Genomic DNA, 26347 nt, shown 5'->3' with positions numbered 1-26347 from the left:
CTCTAAACTGGTGCAACATTGGCCAAAGGATATCTCCGACACCTGCGTGATGACGAGGAAGAAAAGCAAACAGCAAGGAGTCGGGAGCAAGGAGCTGGTGGCCGTACAACAGAACATACCGAAGAGCCCCGTCTCTCCCGGAGATGCAGCTGGCGGAGATGCAGGGCTGGATAGACTGGCCGCCAGGGCGAACCAGGTAACTAGCCTAGCAAGCAGCGAAAAATAACTAGTGGGCTAGCTAAAAGGTTAGCTCAACTACCAATCAGTTAGGGTCTGCTAATTCCTTGGGGTTTTTTGGATGGTTGATTGGTGATTCTAGCTAGCTAAGTTGCATTAACTAGCTAGTGCTCCAGGTTTGTATTTTCGTTCATTTACAATTTCTGGTCGGGGCGGAGTGATAGCTAGCTCCACTAGCTTAATGCATAATTACATTTTAGCCAGCGTTGTAAATTGTGCAAGCCGGCAATAAATACCCATCCGTTTTAGCCAACCAGGCTAGCTACAGCAACTAACGACATCCAGTCTGCATTTACTGGTAGTAGTTAATGTCAGCCAGCAAGATTAACATTGTTGCAAGCGCATGCCACGGACACGTAAAGTGTTGCCATCGAATTTCTATCTAGCTTGTTAGCTCCTAGCTCACGGTGGTATTGCAAGTTTGCTGACATTTAATCTCACTTGGCAGCTAGTACACAATATACTGTGCACCGGTGCTGTAACTACATGTGTTAGCTAGTTGGCTAACAAACTACATCCCAGGGATAGTCATCTTGCTAACTGTAAATAGTGTTAACGTTTGGCTAGCACCATGCATGGCTTGCTTTGTTATGTTTGCACTTTGCATGCGAGATCAGCGTCTATAGTATTCGTGTACACTTTCTCTGCGCACATTTATACTCTCAAGTGTCATATGCATGTGTCGAAGTTGTTACCTAAACATTACATGGACGCCCTTGTAGGTGTATGGTGTTTTGTGGTCAACAAAGCTTACTTTACCAGCAGACCACTAGTTAGTGTGGACTACAATCACTACAAACTAGCCGCTGTGCATGTGCCAAGCTGCCTCCATGGTCAACTTTTACTTCCTCTTTACAATACAGATGTTGTTGTGATCATTGTCAACATGGTCAGATCTTACTTGTGAAATTCTAATCTCTGTGTTAAAAACCTGAGCTTAGATCAGTATCCAGGGGGCAACTTCATCATGCTCCATGTTCATCTCACTAACCACCTCTCCTCGGATCCCATCCTTTCCTCCTCTCCTCTCCATCCTCCTCCTCTCTTCCTGTCCTTCACCTAGATTGACCTCTCTCTCCTCCTCTCTTCCTGTCCTTCACCTGGATTGACCTCTCTCTCCTCCTCTCTTCCTGTCATTCACCTAGATGATTGACCTCCTCTCTCCTCCTCTCTTCCTGTCCTTCACCTAGATTGACCTCTCTCTCCTCCTCTCTTCCTGTCCTTCACCTGGATTGACCTCTCTCTCCTCCTCTCTTCCTGTCCTTCACCTAGATGATTGACCTCCTCTCTCCTCCTCTCTTCCTGTCCTTCACCTAGATTGACCTCTCTCTCCTCCTCTCTTCCTGTCCTTCACCTAGATTGACCTCTCTCTCCTCCTCTCTTCCTGTCCTTCACCTAGATGATAGACCTCCTCTCTCCTCCTCTCTTCCGGGTTTCACCTAGATGATTGACCTCTCTCTCCTAATGTCACTGACTCACCTCTCTGTCGCTCTCCCCCAGCCGATGCACACCTGCTGCCTCCTGTGTCATCGTGAGTTTAAGGACTGGGGGGCGAGCTCTGCCAACGGTCTGCCTGGGGGCCACGGGGCGAAGCTAGCCGATGCTGTCCCAGCCCTGTCCCAGGCCCTGCTCAGAGAGGTGCCGGGTCGGAAGTTGTCCGACACCGTGCCGTCGCTGAGCCAGTCTCTACTGGGAGAGGTGCCGCTATGGATCTGCCAGAGCTGCCGGAAGAGCGTTGAGGAAGAGGAGCGACAGAGTGCCCAGGAAACGCCTGCACCGGTAAGAAGGGGAGGGGAGGACAGACGGAGCGTCCAGGAAATTCCCACACCCGTAAGAGAGTGAGGGAGGAGGAGGAGGAGTAGGGGGGAGGAGGAGGTGGTAGGGGAGAGTGAGGGAGGAGGAGGAGGAGGAGGAGGAGGAGGAGTAGGGGGGAGGAGGAGGTGGTAGGGGAGAGTGTGGAAGATGAGGAGAGGCAGAGCGCCCAGGAAACGCCTGCACCGGTAGGAGGGGAGGGGAGGTAGGGGAGTGGAAGAGCAGAGAAGGGAGGTGAGGAGATGTCTGCACTGCTGAATATGACGACCATGCACCTCAAGCTATCCAAGCATCAGCACTATCTACAGGTACATTTTACAATAGCCATGTAACAGCTTGCTAGCTATGGCTGTTTTCTAAAGGTCTCAAAAAACCGTTACAATAGGGTGTAGCTACATCTGGTCACCTCGTCCACCAACAAGCTGAAAGGCACTGGATCTGTTGATGATGGTGACGAGCAGCTTTAGGACTGTTATCCTGTGGCAGTTTGTGGTGTCACAGTGCTGTATGGCTAAATTAATACCACATCTAAGGATCCTGTCATAAGATTCGTCTCTCTTTTAAAGCTGTTTGTTCTCTGTCAGTCTTGGCCTTCTCTCGTCACGAGCAGAGGCACTGAGGTAGTCTTATTCGTGTGGATTCTTGAGAAAATATACTTTTCGTCTTAGAGGTGTTTTTATGTAAACTATTTCCGTATTTAAATGCGATGCAAATCCAGGAGATTGCTCTGTGCTCAAGGTGATGTAATGCAAGTCATTCGTTTTGTCAGAGCCAGAACGGCCCGTAGGGTTGGAGTAGAGCTGGGATGATAAACCCAAAATGATCCACACCGACCGATCACTTATCACAGGCATTTAGCGGATATTGTTCATTATGATAAGTAGCCTATACAAGAGAAATGTGAAGTTTGAAATGAAATAAGTTTGCTAATATGGGTGATTTGTTAATGGGACAATTGATGTCTTCAACCATCAAACTAGTAGTAGTGGTTTAAAATATTATATAAAAACAACTGTGGTGCACATGAACGTTATAAACGGTGGAAATAGTCTGGGTAGCCATTTGATTAGCTGTTCAGGAGTCTTATGGACCTAGACTTGGCGCTCCGGTACCGCTTGCCGTGCGGTAGCAGAGAGAACAGTCTATGTCCAGGGTGGCTGGAGTCTTTGACAATTTTTAGGGCCTTCCTCTGACACCGCCTGTTATAGAGGTCCTGGATGGCAGGAAGCTTGGCCCCAGTGATGTACTGGGCCATACGCACAATCAATCAATGACATTTTATTTATAAAGCCCTTTTTACATCAGTAGATGTCACAAAGTGCTATACAGAAACCCAGCCTAAAACCCCAAACAGCAAGCAATGCAGATGTAGAAGCACAGTGGCTAGGAAAAACTCACTAGAAAGGCAGGAACCTAGGAAGAAACCTAGAGAGGAACCAGGCTCTGAGGGGTGGCCAGTCCTCTTCTGGCTGTGCCGGGTGGAGATTATACCAGTACATGGCCATTAAGGCCAGATTGTTCTCCAAGATGTTCAAACGTTCATAGATGACCAGCAGGGTCAAATAATAATAACAGTGGTTGTAGAGGTTGCAACAGGTCAGTACATCAGGAGTAAATGTCACTTGGCTTTTCATAGCCGGGCATTTAGAGGTTGAAATGGCAGGTGCGGTAGAGAGAGAGAGTTGAAAACAGCAGGTCTGGGACAAGGTAGCACGTCCGGTGAACAGGTCAGGGTTCCATAGCCGCAGGCAGAAGAGTTGAAACTGGAGCAGCAGCACAACCAGGTGGACTGGGGACAGCCAGGAGTCATCAGGCCAGGTAGTCCTGAGGCATGGTCCTAGGGCTCAGGTCCTCCGGGAGGGGAGGGAGAGAGGGAGAGGACTGGGGACAGCCAGGAGTCATCAGGCCAGGTAGTCCTGAGGCATGGTCCTAGGGCTCAGGTCCTCCGGGAGGGGAGGGAGAGAGGGAGAGGACTGGGGACAGCCAGGAGTCATCAGGCCAGGTAGTCCTGAGGCATGGTCCTAGGGCTCAGGTCCTCCGGGAGGGGAGAGGGAGAGGACTGGGGACAGCCAGGAGTCATCAGGCCAGGTAGTCCTGAGGCATGGTCCTAGGGCTCAGGTCCTCCGGGAGGGGAGGGAGAGAGGGAGAGGACTGGGGACAGCCAGGAGTCATCAGGCCAGGTAGTCCTGAGGCATGGTCCTAGGGCTCAGGTCCTCCGGGAGGGGAGAGGGAGAGGACTGGGGACAGCCAGGAGTCATCAGGCCAGGTAGTCCTGAGGCTTGGTCCTAGGGCTCAGGTCCTCCGGGAGGGGAGGGAGAGAGGACCAGGTGGACTGGGGACAGCAAGGAGTCATCAGGCCAGGTAGTCCTGAGGCTTGGTCCTAGGGCTCAGGTCCTCCGGGAGGGGAGGGAGAGAGTAGTGCCATGCGGTCGGAGGCCAAGCAGTTGCCATACCAGGCGGTGATGCAACCAGTCAGGATGCTCTCGATGGTGCAGCTGTAGAAGCTTTTGAGGATCTGAGGACCCATGCCAAATCTTTTCAGTCTCCTTAGGGGGAATAGGTTTTGTCGTGCCCTCTTCACGACTGTCTTGGTGTGCTTGGACCATGATAGTTTGTTGGTGATGTGGACACCAAGGAACTTGAAGCTCTCAACCTTTTCCACTACAGCTCCGTCGAAGAGAATGGGGGCGTGCTCGGTCCTCTTCATTTTCCTGTAGTCCACAATCATCTCCTTTGTCTTGATTACGTTGAGGGAGAGGTTGTTGTCCTGGCAACACACGGCCAGGTCTCTGACCTCCTCCCTATAGGCTGTCTCTTTGTTCTCTGTGATCAGGCCTACCACTGTTGTGTCATCGGCAAACTTAATGATGGTGTTTGAGTCGTGCCTGGCCATGCAGTCATGGGTGAACAGGGAGTACAGGAGGGGACTAAGAACGCACCCCTGAGGGGCCCCAGTGTTGAGGATCAGCGTGGCAGATGTGTTGTTGCCTACCCTTACCACCTGGGGGCGGCCCGTCAGGAAGTCCAGGATCCAGTTGCAGAGGGAGGTGTTTGGTCCCAGGATCCTTAGCTTAGTGATGAGCTTTGAGGGCACTATGGTGTTGAACGCTGAGCTGTAGTCAATGAACAGCATTCACACATAGGTGTTCCTTTGTCCAGGTGTGAAAGGGCAGTGTGGAGCGCAATAGAGATTGCATCATCTGTGGATCTGTTGGGGCGGTATGCAAATTGGAGTGGGTCTAGGGTTTCTGGGATGATGGTGTTGATGTGAGCCATGACCAGCCTTTCAAAGCACTTCATGGCTACAGACGTGAGTGCTACGGGCAGGTTATCTTAGTGTCCTTGGGCACAGGGACTATGGTGGTCTGCTTGAAACATGTTGGTATTACAGACAGGGACAGGTTGAAAATGTCAGTGAAGACACTTACCAGTTGGTCAGCGCATGCTCGGAGTACACGTCCTGGTAATCCGTCTGGCCCTGCGGCCTTGTGAATGTTGACCTGTTTATAAAAATCTTACTCACATTGGCTACGGAGAGCGTGATCACACAGTCGTCCGGAACAGCTGGTGCTCTCATGCATGTTTCAGTGTTACTTGCCTCGAAGCGAGCCTAGAAGTGATTTAGCTCGTCTGGTAGGCTTGTGTCACCGGGCAGCTCGCGGCTGTGCTTCCCTTTGTAGTCTGTAATAGTTTGCAAGCCCTGCCACATCCGACGAGCGTCGGAGCCGGTGTAGTACGATTCAATCTTAGTCCTGTATTGACTCTTTGCCTGTTTGATGGTTCGTCTGAGGGCATAGCGGGATTTCTTATATTTCTCTAACATTTACTCAGGTGTTTGCTGTAAAACAGAATGTGTTCTGGTAAAACAAGTGCCATTATTTCCTACGTAGCAGTGTTTTGACCAGAGCCCTATAGGCTTCCCTTTGGGCTCTGGTTAAAAGTAGTGTGCTATACAGAGAAGTGTGTCATTTAGACACAGACATAAATAATGACCGGGCTCTGAACTAGCATCTCTTGTTTCTTCCGGTGTCCTCCTCTCCCAGGTACCAGTCAGACAGCTCCAGTAAATGTCAATTAATACATCGTCTTCCTCCATTTCTGCTCTGTCTACAGCATCAAATGTTTAGTGTGAAAAAAGGCTGTACCTATCAACCATGTCCTGAACCACCATCTTCCCTTTCCCTCCTCCGCCAGGTTCCATTGTCCCACTCATCGTCGTGTAAGGCCCAGAGTTGTGATAACGGTTACCCAGAGCAGAGCTCCGTAGACTGGGACCCATCCTCCTTCCTCTCAGCCCACAAGCTTTCTGGTCTCTGGAACTCGGCTCACAGCAACGGAGGGGTCCACTGCAACCACAGCACTGCCTTGCACGCACAGCAAGGTAAACACACACACACACACACACACACCATGACCTCTCTCTCTCCCACAGCACTGCCTCGCACGCACAGCAAGGTAAACACACACACCATGACCTTGACCCCACACCTCTCTCCCACAGCACTGCCTCGCACGCACAGCAAGGTAAACACACACACACACACCATGACCCCACACCTCTCTCTCACAGCACTGCCTCGCACGCACAGCAAGGTAAACACACACACCATGACCTTGACCCCACACCTCTCTCCCACAGCACTGCCTCGCACGCACAGCAAGGTAAACACACACACACACACCATGACCTTGACCCCACACCTCTCTCTCTCTGCTCAGATCTCTCAAGGTGAAGTCGTACACAGATGCAAACTACTTTAGACATTCATTATTTGTTTTCAATTAATTTACTTTAACAAGATGGTAATATTTGCAGACATTTGCACTGACAAAATTGAGGGAACTGTACTCGTGTGTAGCTAGCTACTGGTTACCTTGAAACAGCAACACAACCTGTTACTCCTCTGAGTAAAACTTTATTCCTTCTCCCTTCCTTCCTTCCTTCCTTCCTTCCTTCCTCCCTCCCTCCCTCCCTCCCTTCCTTCCTTCCTTCCTTCCTTCCTTCCTTCCTTCCTTCCTTCCTTCCTTCCTTCCTTCCTTCCTTCCTTCCTTCCTTCCTTCCCTCCCTCCCTCTGGTCCAATAGGAACAGGGGGACCAGCGTGTCACGAGAAGCGAGGCTCTCACGAGGCTCCTGGGAAATCTGCTAAAACCCCTGGGGCCAAGGTGTGCCCCTACAGTCACCCTTCCCAGAATTCCAGTGGTTCGTCCCCCGGGAACCCGCTCTCTACCTCCGGGGACCTCTGTAAGAACACCCCCAAGCACTTCAAGACCATGTGCCGACGACCAACTCCGCCTGGTGAGGTCTTTTTTTCTCACCCTTTTTAGGACACAGAGAACTCAAGACATACCGGCGTCTAACTTGAATTACTGTTCACATGTCCCATTGACAATAGTGCATTATTAATGGATACACACGTAGAACTCAAGGAAGGATTGTGCCCATAGATTACACCTCTAGAGAGAAGCAGAGATATGTAACCACTGGGAATCACAACTATGTTTGTCAAATATTCCACTCAACACTTTTGTCTCTCCTCCAGGCGAAGCGTTCCACCCCAGCGACCACCACCAACACTCGGACCTGTCTGTCCCCCCCAACAGCCCCACTGGCCTCTCCTCCTCTCAGCATTCCTCTCTCCTGCCCCTCAAGCAGAGCTCTGGAGGGCAGCAGCACGGCCATGTCTCCTCATCCTCCTCCTCTCCCAGTCTAGCTGCTCCCGCTCCCTTCTCCCCGCTGGTACCAAACCTCCACGGCCCCCCGGCAGGGGCCAAGCTGGGGACCCTGGGTGGCACTGACTGCCCAACAGGGGCCCTCCATAAGCCCTTGGCATGTAAGAACTCACACATTCCTCCTGTGAACGGTCAGCACAGCAAACTGGGCCCCTCCCTGATGGGCTGTAATCACCCCTGCAACGGCCACAGTGGGGGGGCACTGCCCTCTTCCAACGTGGGACACCTGACCGCTGGGCAACACCTGACCTCTGGGCAACACCTGACCGCTGGGCAACACCTGACCGCTGGGCAACACCTGAGCGCTGGGCAACACCTGACCGCTGGGCAACACCTGAGCGCTGGGCAACACCTGACCGCTGGCGCCTGCAGGTTGGTAGTTTGGTAGATAGTTTCACAGGAATCTGATGGAGAAGAACAATGTAGGTTCATAACATGTAGTGATAGCTACTATCTAGTGATGAGACGGGTCTATCTAGTGATGAGACGGGTCTATCTAGTGATGAGACGGGTCTATCTAGTGATGAGACGGGTCTATCTAGTGATGAGACGGGTCTATCTAGTGATGAGACGGGTCTATCTAGTGATGAGACGGGTCTATCTAGTGATGAGACGGGTCTATCTAGTGATGAGACGGGTCTATCTAGTGATGAGACGGGTCTATCTAGTGATGAGACGGGTCTATCTAGTGATGAGACGGGTCTATCTAGTGATGAGACGGGTCTATCTAGTGATGAGACGGGTCTGTCTAGTGATGAGACGGGTCTGTCTAGTGATGAGACGGGTCTATCTAGTGATGAGACGGGTCTATCTAGTGATGAGACGGGTCTATCTAGTGATGAGACGGGTCTATCTAGTGATGAGACGGGTCTATCTAGTGATGAGACGGGTCTATCTAGTGATGAGACGGGTCTATCTAGTGATGAGACGGGTCTATCTAGTGATGAGACGGGTCTATCTAGTGATGAGACGGGTCTGTCTAGTGATGAGACGGGTCTGTCTAGTGATGAGACGGGTCTGTCTAGTGATGAGACGGGTCTGTCTAGTGATGAGACGGGTCTATCTAGTGATGAGTCTATCTAGTGATGAGACAGGTCTATCTAGTGATGAGACGGGTCTATCTAGTGATGAGACGGGTCTATCTAGTGATGAGACAGGTCTAGTTTGATGTTTCTACAGTAGTGTTCCGTAGATAGTTTGATGTTTCTACAGTAGTGTTCCGTAGATAGTTTGATGTTTCTACAGTAGTGTTCCGTAGATAGTTTGATGTTTCTACAGTAGTGTTCCGTAGATAGTTTGATGTTTCTACAGTAGTGTTCCATTGATAGTTTGATGTTTCTACAGTAGTGCTCCGTTGATAGTTTGATGTTTCTACAGTAGTGCTCCGTTGATAGTTTGATGTTTCTACAGTAGTGTTCCGTTGATAGTTTGATGTTTCTACAGTAGTGTTCCGTAGATAGTTTGATGTTTCTACAGTAGTGTTCCGTAGATAGTTTGATGTTTCTACAGTAGTGCTCCGTAGATAGTTTGATGTTTCTACAGTAGTGTTCCGTAGATAGTTTGATGTTTCTACAGTAGTGCTCCGTAGATAGTTTGATGTTTCTACAGTAGTGTTCCGTAGATAGTTTGATGTTTCTACAGTAGTGCTCCGTAGATAGTTTGATGTTTCTACAGTAGTGTTCCGTAGATAGTTTGATGTTTCTACAGTAGTGCTCCGTAGATAGTTTGATGTTTCTACAGTAGTGTTCCGTAGATAGTTTGATGTTTCTACAGTAGTGTTCCGTAGATAGTTTGATGTTTCTACAGTAGTGCTCCGTAGATAGTTTGATGTTTCTACAGTAGTGTTCCGTAGATAGTTTGATGTTTCTACAGTAGTGCTCCGTAGATAGTTTGATGTTTCTACAGTAGTGCTCCGTAGATAGTTTGATGTTTCTACAGTAGTGTTCCGTAGATAGTTTGATGTTTCTACAGTAGTGTTCCATTGATAGTTTGATGTTTCTACAGTAGTGTTCCGTAGATAGTTTGATGTTTCTACAGTAGTGTTCCGTAGATAGTTTGATGTTTCTACAGTAGTGTTCCGTAGATAGTTTGATGTTTCTACAGTAGTGTTCCGTAGATAGTTTGATGTTTCTACAGTAGTGTTCCGTAGATAGTTTGATGTTTCTACAGTAGTGTTCCGTAGATAGTTTGATGTTTCTACAGTAGTGTTCCGTAGATAGTTTGATGTTTCTACAGTAGTGTTCCGTAGATAGTTTGATGGTTTCATGGAATGTGCAGTAAACGAGAGTTTTATTATAGAATCTAGTAGGGATGGCGCAAGTACTCAAGTCAAGGTTTGTATTTGATTGCTAATAATCGAATACAAGTACTCCAAATGTCCAAACTATTTAGCAGGTTAAATTGATAAGCACTTACTGTTTTATTTTTTGGGGAGTATGCCAAATGCAGTGACATTGTTTTAATTCCGTTGTAGATTTCAGCCCCATTTCACGCTAACGTGCCAGGACTCAAATTTGCATGAGATACTGGAACACAGACATACTTTCAGATGGAATCAAGTAGTGATAGGACATGGTCGTGGTTCTGTCTGTCATCACATGGTTTCTCTCTGTCTCTGTCTGTTCATCTGTCTGTGCTACCTGTTGTCCCCATCCTGTGTCCACTGTCTGTGCTACCTGTTGTCCCCATCCTGTGTCCACTGTCTGTTCATCTGTCTGTGCTACCTGTTGTCCCCATCCTGTGTCCACTGTCTGTCCATCTGTCTGTGCTACCTGTTGTCCCCATCCTGTGTCCACTGTCTGTCCATCTGTCTGTGCTACCTGTTGTCCCCATCCTGTGTCCACTGTCTGTCCATCTGTCTGTGCTACCTGTTGTCCCCATCCTGTCTCCACTGTCTGTCCATCTGTCTGTGCTACCTGTTGTCCCCATCCTGTGTCCACTGTCTGTTCATCTGTCTGTGCTACCTATTGTCCCCATCCTGTGTCCACTGTCTGTTCATCTGTCTGTGCTACCTGTTGTCCCCGTCCTGTCTCCATGCTCCAGGGACCAGGCGTGTAAAGGACACAAGCTGTCTAACGGGGCGGGGGGGTTGTGTCACCCCCCGTCGGAGCTGGACGAGGGAGAGGATGAGGACTCTAGTTCTGAGAGGAGCTCCTGTGCTTCCTCCTCAAACAACCAGAAGGATGGGAAGTACTGTGACTGCTGCTACTGTGAGTTCTTCGGACACAACGCGGTATGTATAGGAGGGGGGGGGGGGGGGGGGCGCGGTATGTACAGGAGGGGGGGGGGGCGGTATGTACAGGAGGGGGGGGGGGGCGGTATGTATAGGAGGGGGGGGGGACGCGGTATGTATAGGGGGGGGGGGGGGCGGTATGTATAGGAGGGGGGGGGGACGCGGTATGTACAGGAGGGGAGGGGGGGGGCGGTATGTACAGGAGGGGAGGGGGGGGGCGGTATGTACAGGAGGGGAGGGGGGGGGGGGCGGTATGTACAGGAGGGGTGGGGGGGTGGTATGTACAGGGGGGGGCGGTATGTACAGGAGGGGAGGGGGGGCGGTATGTACAGGAGGGGAGGGGGGGCGGTATGTACAGGAGGGGAGGTGGGGGGACGCGGTATGTACAGGAGGGGGGGGGGGAATAGATACAGTTACATATCAGATATTATACAGTTACATATCGGCGCTAGTCTGTATCTACACCAAAACTCCAGTATTTTTCATAACTTGTTCTTCATCTTTTAAATATTGAGCCAATTTGTTTTCAACACTTATTTCCATGACTGATCAAAACTTGCTTTATCATGGCTCTCTTGTTATTTCGCAACTGCTGGTATTGTTTGCATTAAATAATAATTACTAGAACAAATTATTATACTGTACAATAATAGATACATTATCGGAAAGTTTTCAGACACCTTGACTTTTTCCACATTTTGTTTCGTTACAGCCTTATTCTAAAATGGATTAAATTGTTTTTCCCTCATCAATCTACACACAATACCCCCATAAGGACAAAGTGAAAACAGGTTTTTAGAAATTTTTGCAGACGTATAAAATAAATGATAATAAAAATATCTTATTTACATAAGTATTCAGACCCTTTGCTATGAGACTTGAAATTGAGCTCAGGTGCATCCTGTTTCCATTGATCATCCTTGAGATGTTTCTACAACTTGATTGGAGTCCACCTGTGGTAAATTCAATTGATTGGACATGATTTGGAAAGGCACACCTGTCTATAAGATCCCACAGTTGACAGCGCATGTCAGAGCAAAAACCAAGCCATGAGGTCAAAGGAATTGTCCGTAGAGCTCCGAGACAGGATTGTGTTGAGGCACAGGTCTGGTGAAGGGTACCAAAAAATGTCTGCAGCATTGAAGGTCCCCAATAACACTGTGGCCTCCATAATTCTTAAATGAAAGAAGTTTGGAACCACCAAGACTCTTCCTAGAGCTGGCCGCCCGGCCAAACTGAGCAATTGGGGGAGAAGGGCCTTTGGCAGGGAGGTGACCAAGAACCCGATGGTCACTCTGACAGAGCTCCAGAGTTCCTCTGTGGAGATGGGAGAACCTTCCAGAAGGACAACTATCTCTGCAGCACTCCACCAATCAGGCCTTTATGGTAGAGTGGCCAGACGGAAGCCACTCCTCAGTAAAAGGCGCATAACAGTCCCCTTGGAGTTTGCCAAAAGGCACCTAAAGGACTCTCAGACCATGAGAAACAAGATTCTCTGGTCTGATGAAACCAAGATTGAACTCTGTGGCCTGAATGCTAAGCGTCACGTCTGGAGGAATCCTGGCACCATCCCTACGGTGAAGCATGGTGGTGGCAGCATCATGCTGTGGGGATGTTTTTCAGCGGCAGGGACTGGGAGACTGAACGGAGCAAAGTACAGAGAGATCCTGGATGAAAACCTGCTCCAGAGCGCTCAGGACCTCAGACTGGAGCGAAGGTTCACCTTACAACAGGACAACGACCCTAAGCACACAGCCAAGACAACGCAGGAGAGGCTTCGGGACAAGTCTCTGAATGTCCTTGAGAGGCCCAGCCAGAGCCCGGACTTGAACCCGATCGAACATCTCTGGAGAGACCTGAAAATAGCTGTGCAGCGATGCTCCCCATCCAACCTGACGGAGCTTAAGAGGATCTGCAAAGAATGGGAGAAACTCCCCAAATACAGGTGTGCCAAGCTTGTAGCGTCATACCCAAGAAGACTCAAGGCTGTAATCGCTGCCAAAGGTGCTTCAACAAAGTACTGAGTAAAGGGTCTGAATATTTATGTAAATGTGATATTTCAGTTTTTAAAAATGTATATTTAATTTGCTAACATTTCTACAAACGCTTTGTCATTATGGGTAATTGTGTGTAAATTGGTCGGGGGGGAAAAACAATTTAAACCATTTTAGAATAAGGCTGTAAAGTGACAAAGTGGAAAAAGTCAAGGGGTCTGAATACTTTCTGAATGCACTGTATTTGAATTGGAGCGAAAATAATACATTTCAGTGCGATTTATGAACCGTCAACAACAAATCCTTAAAAATGAAAAACATTAAAGAAGGATCTGTTTTGATTTTGCTAAATACAACACTGGATGGCATGAGAGATGAGTTGGTCATGCAACACTACAACACAATACCACGAAACATAAATAACTAGAGAGAGACATCTAAAATAGTACAGTACTATTTGTGCAAAAGCAAATAAAGTCACTTGGTAGTATGGTGTGTTGTCCGCGACCTGGTGTTGTTGAAGGCTCGGCTGGCAATGGGGAAAGAAGGATTTAATTCATATTGATATGAATTAATTTGACACACTCTGACAAACTAACACAGAAATCACTAACACACACACAAACTATTAGGTCATCACCTCTTACCTTAGCTGAGTGCCCCATGGTGACGACCACCTTGGATCCAGCTCTGGAAACCAGATCCACAAGCCTGCCCATTCCCTTCACCATCTAACCCTCAGGGAAGAAACGCATGTTTCAGCACTTTATCGGTCTTATTTATTTGGGTCTACAAATAAAGTCAGTTGTCATGGAGACCTAAATGTTTTTCAAACACACACACACACAAAGAAGGGTTTGTTCTTCATATCTGTCTCTCCCTCAATGAATTAACATTCACTTGCTCATTTAGTTTTGTGGGATACGGGGATGAAGAATAGCTGTCTGGTTAATGTTAGCTATAGCAGCTTGTCTTTTTAAACTTCTCTTCAATAGTACTGTCATTCCAGTAACATTGGCTATAGCCTACCTTGAACAATAGAAAGGACAGGCAGGTTGTGAAGGCTTGAATTTTTAGTTGATCAAGTTTAACTAATGCATTGTGTGACGGGCTTAACAAGAACAACTTCCAAAGGGCTAATTTGAGGTAGAAATGAGTTGGAGCGCTCAACAACAACAAAAAAAGCAGAGCTAGAATGCCTCTTTTTTAGTTAACGTACAATGTCCCCTCCTCTTGGTGAAATGTGGACATCTTCTATGGTTGCAAAGCGCAGGGAGAAAGGTGAGCCATGGTTGGCATCTACAGTGGTGCGCAATAGCATAGTCCGTGTTTCCATGATGTTCTGCGACGCGACGTTTCCATGCTTGTTTAGTTTGACCAGGAGAAGCAGCCCCACAGATGTATATGACGTGGTGTACTTCACTAGCTAGCTGACTTGCGTAACGAACCTTGCTTGTTCCTCGTTGAAGATGCTCTCATCTCTCCATCCATGATGAGGTGACAGACGATCGTAAAATAGTCCTTGATTAGCGGTAATCCAGAGCATACTGTTAACTTTTCACATTGGGCATGCTAGCTAATGTAAAAAAAATCTTCTAAATGAACTATTTTCCTTAAGTAAAAATACAAATATTTTCACATTGCAATAAAGTAAAGGTTTTAAAGTATCCAAAACAACCAAAATCGCAATTTCCACAAAAACAGATTTTCGTTACATTTTGGCAATTTTCCCAACAATTAGTCGGTGCGACATCCCGACGGGTTCTCGTAGGCCGCTTCACATATGGTGAGCAATATGTTTGGAACATCGAATCGCAATAAAATTGCAGTATCGAATTGCAATACATATAGAATCGTGATATCGTGAGGTCCCTGGCAATTCTCAGCCCTAATGTATAGGATGGTACAATTAATCATTTATTGAAATAGCATTAAAAGCATGAACAATATAAACGTTGAGTGACAAAAGTAATTTTTGACTACTGTGAATTCTTCTGACACAACGCAGTACATCTCTTTGACACACTTAGTAATGGCTTGTAATTGTAATAGCATTTATGGAGCACTTTTCACTTGGCCACATTGCGTTCATGTTGGGGCCGAATGTAAACCCCATTGGTTGTTAAATGTGAAATCAGGTGACCTGGGAGTGGTCTAGCGGTCCAAGCCGCCGCCTCTGGAGCACATGTAAGATGTACCGCTGCCAGCATGGGTTGGAATCCCACCCACTGCTCTTTCAGCACTCTCTCTCTCCTACCTTTCATCTTGGTCTCTCTCTAGTCAATGAACATACAACAACAAAAAGAGAAATCAGATTGTGTCTGGGTTTCAATCCACAAAGACGCTCCCTCCATTCTGCCGTCCTTCCCCTAAATCTGAGATGGCTGGATATGCGTAAACTCCCAACTAGTTTCTGCCTCCTGTCCAGCCTTCTCAGATGTCTGAAGGGGAGTGAACAATGGCAAAGGAAGGGAGCAAGTTATTGAAATGAAAATCTCTCCTCTGATCATGTCCTCTCTTCCCTCCAGCCCCCGGCGGCTCCGACCAGCCGCAACTACACAGAGATCCGTGAGAAGCTCCGGTCCCGTCTGACGCGTCGTAAGGAGGAGTGTCTTCCCCAGAGACGGGACTCTGACCCGGCCGTGTCCACCTCCATCGACCACCGAGACGTGGACGAGCTGCTGGACTTCATCAACTCCTCAGAGCACAAACCGACCAACAGTGCTAAGGCTGCCAAGCGGGCGCGACATAAACAGAAGAAGAAGGTGATGTCAAATGACCTGGTGGGAATACTGCAATACAGACAGCTGGATGTACAGTACACCCCCTGGACAGGACACTAGTCTATCTCCTGTTTCTGTAGTGAGACAGCTTGATGTACAGTACACCCCCTGGACAGGACACTAGTCTATCTCCTGTTTCTGTAGTGAGACAGCTGGATGTACAGTACACCCCCTGGACAGGACACTAGTCTATCTCCTGTTTCTGTAGTGAGACAGCTTGATGTACAGTACACCCCCTGGACAGGACACTAGTCTATCTCCTGTTTCTGTAGTGAGACAGCTGGATGTACAGTACACCCCCTGGACAGGACACTAGTCTATCTCCTGTTTCTGTAGTGAGACAGCTTGATGTACAGGACACCCCCTGGACAGGACACTAGTCTATCTCCTGTTTCTGTAGTGAGACAGCTGGATGTACAGGACACCCCCTGGACAGGACACTAGTCTATCTCCTGTTTCTGTAGTGAGACAGCTGGATGTACAGTACACCCCCTGGACAGGACACTAGTCTATCTCCTGTTTCTGTAGTGAGACAGCTTGATGTACAGTACACCCCCTGGACAGGACACTAGTCTATCTCCTGTTTCTGTAGTGAGACAGCAGGACACCCCCTGGACAGGACACTAGCCTATCTCCTGTTTCTGTAGTGAGACAGCAGGACACCCCCTGGACAGGATGCTCTGTGTTCTATATGCTAATAATGAATTAACAATGGAAAGTAACCACATTTCCATAGTTGTAATTAGAAGTATTATCTGTCGGTACTCGTCTGTCTGTCTAACCATCTGGCTGGCTGTCTATCTAACCATCTGGCTGGCTGTCTGTCTAACCATCTGGCTGGCTGGCTGTCTGTCTAACCATCTGGCTGGCTGGCTGTCTAACCATCTCTGTCTAACCATCTGGCTGGCTGGCTGTCTAACCATCTGGCTGGCTGGCTGTCTAACCATCTGGCTGGCTGGCTGTCTAACCATCTGGCTGGCTGGCTGTCTAACCATCTCTGTCTAACCATCTGGCTGGCTGGCTGTCTAACCATCTCTGTCTAACCATCTGGCTGGCTAACCATCTGTCTGTCTAACCATCTGGCTGGCTGTCTGTCTAACCGTCTGTCTGTCTAACCATCTGGCTGGCTGTCTATCTAACCATCTGGCTGGCTGTCTGTCTAACCATCTGGCTGGCTGTCTGTCTAACCGTCTGTCTGTCTAACCATCTGGCTGGCTGTCTGTCTAACCATCTGTCTGTCTAACCATCTGGCTGGCTGTCTGTCTAACCATCTCTGTCTAACCATCTGGCTGGCTGTCTGTCTAACCGTCTGTCTGTCTAACCATCTGGCTGGCTGTCTGTCTAACCATCTGTCTGGCTGTCTGTCTAACCATCTGGCTGGCTGGCTGTCTAACCGTCTGTCTGTCTAACCATCTGGCTGGCTGTCTATCTAACCATCTCTGTCTAACCATCTGGCTGGCTGTCTGTCTAACCGTCTGTCTGTCTAACCATCTGTCTGTCTAACCGTCTGTCTGTCTAACCATCTGGCTGGCTGTCTATCTAACCATCTCTGTCTAACCGTCTGTCTGTCTAACCATCTGGCTGGCTGTCTGTCTAACCGTCTGTCTGTCTAACCATCTGGCTGGCTGGCTGTCTAACCATCTGGCTGGCTGGCTGTCTAACCATCTGGCTGTCTAACCATCTGGCTGGCTGGCTGTCTAACCATCTGTCTGTCTGTCTAACCATCTGGCTGGCTGTCTGTCTAACCATCTGGCTGTCTAACCATCTGGCTGGCTGGCTGTCTAACCATCTGGCTGTCTAACCATCTGGCTGGCTGGCTGTCTAACCATCTGTCTGTCTAACCATCTGGCTGGCTGTCTGTCTAACCATCTGTCTGTCTAACCATCTGGCTGGCTGTCTAACCATCTGTCTGTCTAACCATCTGGCTGGCTGTCTAACCATCTGTCTGTCTAACCATCTGTCTGTCTAACCATCTGTCTGTCTAACCATCTGGCTGGCTGGCTGTCTAACCATCTGTCTGTCTAACCATCTGGCTGGCTGGCTGTCTAACCATCTGTCTGTCTAACCATCTGGCTGGCTGTCTGTCTAACCATCTGTCTGTCTAACCATCTGTCTGTCTAACCATCTGGCTGGCTGTCTAACCATCTGTCTCTGTCTAACCATCTGGCTGGCTGTCTAACCATCTGTCTCTGTCTAACCATCTGTCTCTGTCTAACCATCTGGCTGGCTGTCTAACCATCTGTCTCTGTCTAACCATCTGTCTGTCTCTCCCCACCTCAGGAGAAGCAGACCCAGGCGGGTAGTGGTGATGGTGAGGAAGCTGGCAGCGACCCCCCCTCCACCTCTCCAGACCCAGACCACCCCAGCCAGGAGGAGGGGGATGTGGACGGGGAGGAGGGTGAGGACCCAGACCACCCCAGCCAGGAGGAGGGGGATGTGGACGGGGAGGAGGGTGAGGACCCAGACCTCCCCAGCCAGGAGGAGGGGGATGTGGACGGGGAGGAGGGTGAGGACCCAGAGGCTAGTCGGCTGTTGGAGTGGCCTCAGCTGGAACTAGAGAGGGTCAACTCCTTCCTGACCTCTCGGCTAGAGGAGATCAAAAACACCATCAAGGTAAGGATAGATGCGTCCCAAATGACACCCTATTCCCTAAATAGTGCACTACTAGGGCGGCAGGTAGCTTAGTGGTTAAGAGCGTTGTGCCAGTAACCGAAAGGTCGCTGGTTCTAATCCCCGAGCCGACTAGGTGAAACATCTGTCGATGTGCCCTTGAGCAAGGCACTTAACCCTAATTGCTCTTGTAAGTCGCTCTGGATAAGAGCGTCTGCTAAATGACCAATTATTATTATTATTATATTATTATTATATTATTATTACTTTTAACCAGCGCCCATGGGCAAAAGTAGTGCACTATATAGGGAATAGGGTGCCATCTGGGACTCAAATGATCACTGTCCATATATAGGGCACTATAAAATCCGCGATGCGGAGAAGTTGGACGGAATTCAACAATATACAATTGGGGATCGAATTTTGTAGGAAATCAACTATACTGGTCAAAAATATTAACCGCAACATGTGAAGTGTTGGTCCCATGTTTCATGAGCTGAAATAAAATATCTCAGAAATTCCATATGCACAAAAAGCTTATTTCTCTCAAACTTTGTGAACAAATGTGTTTACCTCCCTGTTAGTGAGCATTTCTCCTTTGTCAAGATAATCCATCCACCTGACAGGTGAGACATATCAAGAAGCTGATTAAACATGATCATTACACAGGTGCACCTTGTGCTGGAGACAATAAAAAGCCACTCTAAAATGTGCAGTTTTGTCACACAACACAATGCCACAGATGTCTCAAGTTTTGAGGGAGCGTGCAATTAGCATGCTGACTGCAGGAATGTCCACCGTAGCTGTTTCCAGAGAATTTAATGTTAATTTCTCTACTATAAGCCACCTCCAACATCGTTTTAGAGAATTTGGCAGTACGTCCAACCGGCCTCACAACCTCAGGCCATGTGTAACCACGCCAGCCCAGGACCTCCACATCAGGCTTCTTCACCTGCGGGATCGTTTGAGGGGGAGGGTGGGGTGCTGAGGAGTATTTCTGTCTGTAATAATGCCCTTTTGTGCAGAAAAACTCATTCTGATTGGCTGGGCCTGGCTCCCCAGTGGGTGGGCCTTTGCCCTCCCAGGCCTACCCATGGCTGTGCCCCTGCCCAGTCAAATGAAATCCATAGATTAGGGCCTAATGCATTCATTTCAACTGACTGATTTCATTATATGAACTGTAACTCAGTAAAATCTTTTTAAATTGTTGCATGTTGCGTTTTATATTTTTGTTCAGTATAAATGTATTGAACTTGTTAGAAAATGTATTAATAATAATAATAATAATAAGCCATTTAGCAGACGCTTTTATCCAAAGCGACTTACAGTCATGCGTGCATACATTTTTTTGTGTATGGGTGGTCCCGGGGATCGAACCCACTACCTTGGCGTCCAAGATTATGATAAGACATGGACAAAATTCATCAGTGATGCGTATTGGCCTTCAGCTTTCCGAAGAGGCAACACAGGAATGTCCGTCTGTCTGTTTCTCTACCACTTTGTGTAGCCGTTAGCAATGATGCTAATTACAACCATCTTCTGGTAGATGGAAAGGCTTTCCCAAAAACCTTCTCAATTAAATGTTAACTACAAAGTAGTCTATGCCAACCTGGCAGAATGACATCATGATTATTTGAATCAATCCAGTGGTGATTTGTTTAGCTAACTCTGCAATCACCACAAAATACAAATGTAGTAGATTTCTCCCAGACCTCAAAAGTGGTCTTCTGATGTTGTTTACGCATTGTTGTGGATTTAGAACATCCAATTTGGTTGTTTTTCTATAAAAAATAAGTGTGATTTTGAGGGACTAAAACCTGAACAGGGAAAAATCTGAACCTGGAAAAACTAAACGGAGAAAAGGGAATTAGGCAAAAAATAAAACCGATTTTAATTGGCCCACTGATAACATGTAGTTATTGCCTAATGGTTGTCTCTTGTTGTATTGTATTAAGTAAAGTAAGTAGTCTTGTCTGAGCCTGAAATGGTATCTCCTGTTTCTGTAGTGAGGAGCTTGACACCCCCTGGACAGGACACTAGTCTATCTCCTGTTTCTGTAGTGAGGAGCTTGATGTACAGGACACCCCCTGGACAGGACACTAGTCTATCTCCTGTTTCTGTAGTGAGGAGCTTGATGTACAGGACACCCCCTGGACAGGACACTAGTCTATCTCCTGTTTCTGTAGTGAGGAGCTTGACACCCCCTGGACAGGACACTAGTCTATCTCCTGTTTCTGTAGTGAGACAGCTTGATGTACCAGAACACCCCCTGGACAGGACACTAGTCTATCTCCTGTTTCTGTAGTGAGGCAGCTTGATGTACCAGTACACCCCCTGGACAGGACACTAGTCTATCTCCTGTTTCTGTAGTGAGGAGCTTGACACCCCCTGGACAGGACACTAGTCTATCGCCTGTTTCTGTAGTGAGGAGCTTGACACCCCCTGGACAGGACACTAGTCTATCTCCTGTTTCTGTAGTGAGGCAGCTTGATGTACAGGACACCCCCTGGACAGGACACTAGTCTATCGCCTGTTTCTGTAGTGAGACAGCTTGATGTACAGTACACCCCCTGGACAGGACACTAGTCTATCTCCTGTTTCTGTAGTGAGGAGCTTGACACCCCCTGGACAGGACACCCCCTGGACAGGACACTAGTCTATCTCCTGTTTCTGTAGTGAGGAGCTTGACACCCCCTGGACAGGACACTAGTCTATCTCCTGTTTCTGTAGTGAGGAGCTTGACACCCCCTGGACAGGACACTAGTCTATCTCCTGTTTCTGTAGTGAGGAGCTTGACACCCCCTGGACAGGACACTAGTCTATCTCCTGTTTCTGTAGTGAGGAGCTTGACACCCCCTGGACAGGACACTAGTCTATCTCCTGTTTCTGTAGTGAGGAGCTTGACACCCCCTGGACAGGACACTAGTCTATCTCCTGTTCATCCTGTCAGAGGAAAGGCCATAAAATTGTCAAAGACTCCAGCCACCCTGGTCATAGACTGTTCTCTCTGCTACCGCACGGCAAGCGGTACCGGAGCGCCAAGTCTAGGTCCATAAGACTCCTGAACAGCTAATCATGGCTACCCAGACTATTTGCATTGTTGGTTAAGGGCTTGAAAGTAAGCATTTTACATTTACATTTTAGTCATTTAGTAGACGCTCTTATCCAGAGCGACTTACAGGAGCAATTAGGGTTAAGTGCCTTGCTCAAGGGCACATCGACAGATTTTTCACCTAGTCGGCTCGGGGATTAGAACCAGCGACCTTTCGGTTACTGGCACAATGCTCTTAACCACTAAGCTACCTGCCACCCTATTTCACTGTAAGGTCTACACCTGTTGTATTCGGCGCATGTGACGAATAAAGTTTGATTTGATTTGTTTTTGTATTGAGGCAGCTTGACACCCCCTGGACAGGACACTAGTCTATCTCCTGTTTCTGTAGTGAGGCAGCTTGATGTACAGGACACCCCCTGGACAGGACACTAGTCTATCTCCTGTTTCTGTAGTGAGACAGCTGGATGTACAGGACACCCCCTGGACAGGACACTAGCCTATCTCCTGTTTCTGTAGTGAGACAGCAGGACACCCCCTGGACAGGGCACCAGTCTATGGCAGGGCCTATTGTATTGATGTTGTTTGTCTATCTATTTGTGTTTATTTGATTTTACATATTATTAGTTGCACATTGTCTAGTGAATATAATCTGGAGGTAGTCTTTTAGGGGTGGTTTCGCTGACATAAATTAAGCATAGTCCTGGACAAAGAAATCTAGCTCAATGGAGCATCTCCATCGAACAAAATGTAGTCCAGGACTCGGCTTAATCTGTCCATGAAACCGGTCCTAAATCTGTTAATATCAGTGTTTCCTCTTTTTTCTAAAATAAAAACGTTGACCTTTGACCTTGCAGGACTCTATCCGGGCCTCGTTCTCCATGTACGACCTCAACCTGGATGTGAATGACTTCCCTAAGAAGGCTGCTACTCTGGAGGGCAACCATCTTCTCTCCCACCTCAACGGCTCCTCCTGCTCTGACCTGCAGCAGATAGACCTAGACCTGGCCCCTCTCTCCCTGGGTACCTTCAAGAGTCATCTGGACCTGGTCAAAGGCTGGGAGGAGGCCCATCCCCGGGACCACTCCCCCATCGGACCCATCTCACCCCTGGCTAGTGATACTGTACCTGGGGTAGGGGGACCAGGGGCTGCGGCTGGTACTGGGGTGAAGGATGTTCAGAGGCTCCACACCACCCCCAGCCTCTCCAAGCTGATCCGGGTGCGCACCCCAGAGAGGTGCCGCTCTGCTAGGCCTGAGAATAAACACCAGGCCCCTGCTTCGACCCAGACCCAGGCCTCCACCACGGCGGCTAAGCCTAAAGAGGAGGCCCCAGCGGAGCCCAACAACATTACTCCTGGGGCTAATGCTGGGGCTGGCAAGAACATTAATACCCCTACTCCTGGGGCTGGGGTTAATGCTGGGGCTGGCAAGAACACTTCTACTCCTGGGGCTGGGGTTAATGCTGGGGCTGGCAAGAACACTTCTACTCCTGGGGCTGGGGTTAATGCTGGGGCTGGCAAGAACACTTCTACTCCTGGGGCTGGGGTTAATGCTGGGGCTGGCAAGAACACTTCTACTCCTGGGGCTGGGGTTAATGCTGGGGCTGGCAAGCTGAAGAAAGGCAAGAAGCAGCAGCAGCAACGGCAGGACCAGCTACCTCCAGAACAGAACCAGACCAGACCCGGATCCAAAGCAGCTGCAGAGTCTCAGAAAACTGGTTCCAACAGTTCTGATGCTGTGGGCTCTAACGGTTCTAAGGCTGGTTCTGGTTCCAAACCACCACCTCACTCAGCTGAGAGCCAGAGAACCGGGCCAAGGAGGGCAGAGGAGACCAGGCCCACCCGGCAGCAGGCCACCAACGGGACAGTGAGTAGCGGGGGTGCTCCCAGCGCCCAAAGAGGGAAGGGGGAGGAGCAAGAGGCCAAAGGTCACTCTGTCACCTCAGCCAATCACAACCAAGCCCAGCAGCAGCAACCCAAGGGGAAGACTAAGAAGAACAAGAACAAGGGGGAGAAAACCAGCCGCAACATCGGTACGTTAGTTTAGATAACCCTCGTTGACTGTTTCTTGTGTTATACATGTTGTAGGATGGGAGACATGTCAGGTACGTTAGTTTAGATAACCCTCTAGTTGACTGTCTCTTGTGTTATACATGTTGTAGGAGGGGAGACTTGTCAGGTACAGTTGAAGTCGGAAGTTTACATACACTTAGGTTGGAGTAATTTAAAACTCATTTTTCAACCACTCCACAAATGTCTTGTTAACAAACTATAGTTTTGGCAAGTCGGTTAGGACATCTACTTTGTGCATGACACAAGTCATTTTTCCAACTATTGTTTACAGACAGATTATTTCACTTATAATTCACTGTATCACAATTCCAGTGGGTCAGAAGTTTACATACAATAAGTTGACTGTGCCTTTAAACAGCTTGGAAAATTCCAGAAAATGATGTCATGGCTTTAGAAGCTTCTGATAGGCTAATTGACATCATTTGAGTCAATTGGAGGTGTACCTGTGGATGTATTTCAAGGCCTACCTTCAAACTCAGTGCCTCTTTGCTTGACATCATGGGAAAATCAAAAGAAATCAGCCAAGACCTCAGAAAAACAATTGTAGACACCTCCACAAGTCTGGTTCATCCTTGGGAGCAATTTCCAAACGCCTGAAGGTACCACGTTCATCTCTACAAACAATAGTACTCAAGTATAAACACCATGGGACCACGCAGCCGTCATTCTGCTCAGGAAGGAGATGCGTTCTGTCTCCTAGAGATGAACGTACTTTGGTGCGAAAAGTGCAAATCAATCCCAGAACAACAGCAAAGGACCTTGTGAAGATGCTGGAGGAAACGGGTACAAAAGTATCTATATCCACAGTAAAACGAGTCTTATATCGACATAACCTGAAAGGCCGCTCAGCAAGGAAGAAGCCACTGCTCCAAAACCGCCATAAAAAAGCCAGACTACGGTTTGCAACGGCACATGGGGACAAAGATGGTACTTTTTGGAGAAATGTCCTCTGGTCTGATGAAACAAAAATAGAACTGTTTGGCCATAATGACCATCGTTATGTTTGGAGGAAAAAGGGGGGCGCTTGCAAGACGAAGAACACCATCCCAACCGTGAAGCACGGGGGTGGCAGCATCATGCTGTGGGGGTGCTTTGCTGCAGGAGGGACTGGTGCACTTCTAGATGGCATCATGAGGAAGGAAAATTATGTGGATATATTGAAGCAAATCTCAAGACATCAATCAGGAAGTTAATGCTTGGTCGCAAATCGGTCTTCCAAATGGACAATGAGCCCAAGCATACTTCCAAAGTTGTGGCAAAATGGCTTAAGGACAACAAAGTCAAGGTATTGGAGTGGCCATCACAAAGCCCTGACCTCAATCCTATAGAAAATGTGTGGGCAGAACTGAAAAAGTGTGTGCGAGCAAGGAGGCCTACAAACCTGACTCAGTTACACCAGCTCTGTCAGGAGGAATGGGCCAAAATTCACCCAACTTATTGTGGAAGGCTACCCAAAACGTTTGACCCACGTTAAACAATTTAAAGGCAATGCTACCAAATACTGATTGAGTATTCTGACCCACTGGGAATGTGATGAAAGAAATAAAAGCTGAAATAAATCATTCTCTCTACTATTATTCTGACATTTCACATTCTTAAAATAAAGTGGTGATCCTAACTGACCTAAGACGGGGACTTTTTACTAGGATTAAAAGTCAGGAATTGTGGAAAAACTGAGTTTAAATGTATTTGGCTAAGGTGTATGTAAACTTCCGACTTCAACTGTACGTCAGTTTAGATAACCCTCTAGTTGACTGTCTCTTGTGTTATACATGTTGTAGGATGGGAGACATGTCAGGTACGTTAGTTTAGATAACCCTCGAGTTGACTGTCTCTTGTGTTATACATGTTGTAGGAGGGGAGACATGTCAGGTATGTTAGTTTAGATAACCCTCTAGTTGACTGTCTCTTGTGTTATACATGTTGTAGGATGGGAGACATGTCAGGTACAGTTGAAGTCGGAAGTTTACATACACCTTAGCCAAATACATTTAAACTCAGTTTTTCACAATTCCTGACTTTTAATCCTAGTAAAAATTCCCTGTCTCTTGTGTTATACATGTTGTAGGAGGGGAGACGTCAGTGTGACTGATAAAGTGACAGTCAGCGTTAGCGTTCTTTGGTTGTGATGTTTCTGTCACGTTTCTTTCTTCCCCAGACGATGTGTTTCTCCCTAAAGACGTAGACCCAAAAGAAATGGATGAGATTGATCGTGAGGTGGAGTACTTCAAAAGGTAACGCTCAGCCTCTGTGACAATCCAAAACATTTAGGGCCGCTTTACCAAACAGACAAAGATTCTCCATTTAAAAGTGATTCTTAATCTAAGACTAGACTTAGTCTTTGTCTGGGAAACTGGCCCTTGTTTTTAGTGATATTTCTCTCTCCCTCCATCTCTCTCCTCTCTGTAGGTTTTGCCTTGACTCTGCTAAACAGACCCGCCAGAAGGTTGCAGTAAACTGGTCCAATTTTAGCCTCAAAAAGGTTCCTTCCAACGCAGCCCAGTAACTGACGGGTTGTAGAATGCAGAACCCCGCCCCCCCCCCCCCCCAACATAACTATGTCCAAAGGCCTGAGGTCTCCTATTTTTCCTCACCAAGCCAAGGGACCCTGGTGCAACACCATTTTCCATTCGTCAGGACTGCAATACTGCGACGCTATTGGCTCACAGCCAGGGATCATTCACACACGGGGCCGACTGAGACTCCTCTCTGCGATCCAGGTTGAAACATGGAGAACCAACACCCTTCTGTCTATCAGATCTGATCTACTGTGTACTTCACAAAACAGTTACCTTATACAATAAAAAGTGTTTTTATTGCAA

At 48.0% G+C, this 26347-nt stretch overlaps 1 protein-coding gene across 1 annotated transcript; it reads left to right on the top strand.

Moving 5' to 3' along the window:
- Positions 1-1740: 1740 nt before the first annotated feature.
- Positions 1741-26347, top strand: LOC311107942 (protein FAM193B-like; the record flags this gene model as incomplete). The annotated part of the gene is made up of 10 exons (XM_084150566.1): positions 1741-2016; positions 6244-6430; positions 7134-7346; positions 7591-8152; positions 10823-11012; positions 15535-15771; positions 18070-18402; positions 22309-23485; positions 25684-25759; positions 25935-26347. The coding sequence occupies 10 exons, from the start codon at positions 1741-1743 to the stop codon at positions 26029-26031; spliced, it is 3348 nt and encodes a 1115-aa protein (XP_084006692.1). The 3' UTR covers positions 26032-26347.

Source organism: Coregonus lavaretus (assembly GCF_964263955.1).
Source record: "Coregonus lavaretus genome assembly, chromosome: 32".
NCBI lineage: Eukaryota > Metazoa > Chordata > Actinopteri > Salmoniformes > Salmonidae > Coregonus > Coregonus lavaretus.
Note: the sequence above shows the minus strand (reverse complement) of the source record. Positions and strands in the feature narration are given on the sequence as shown.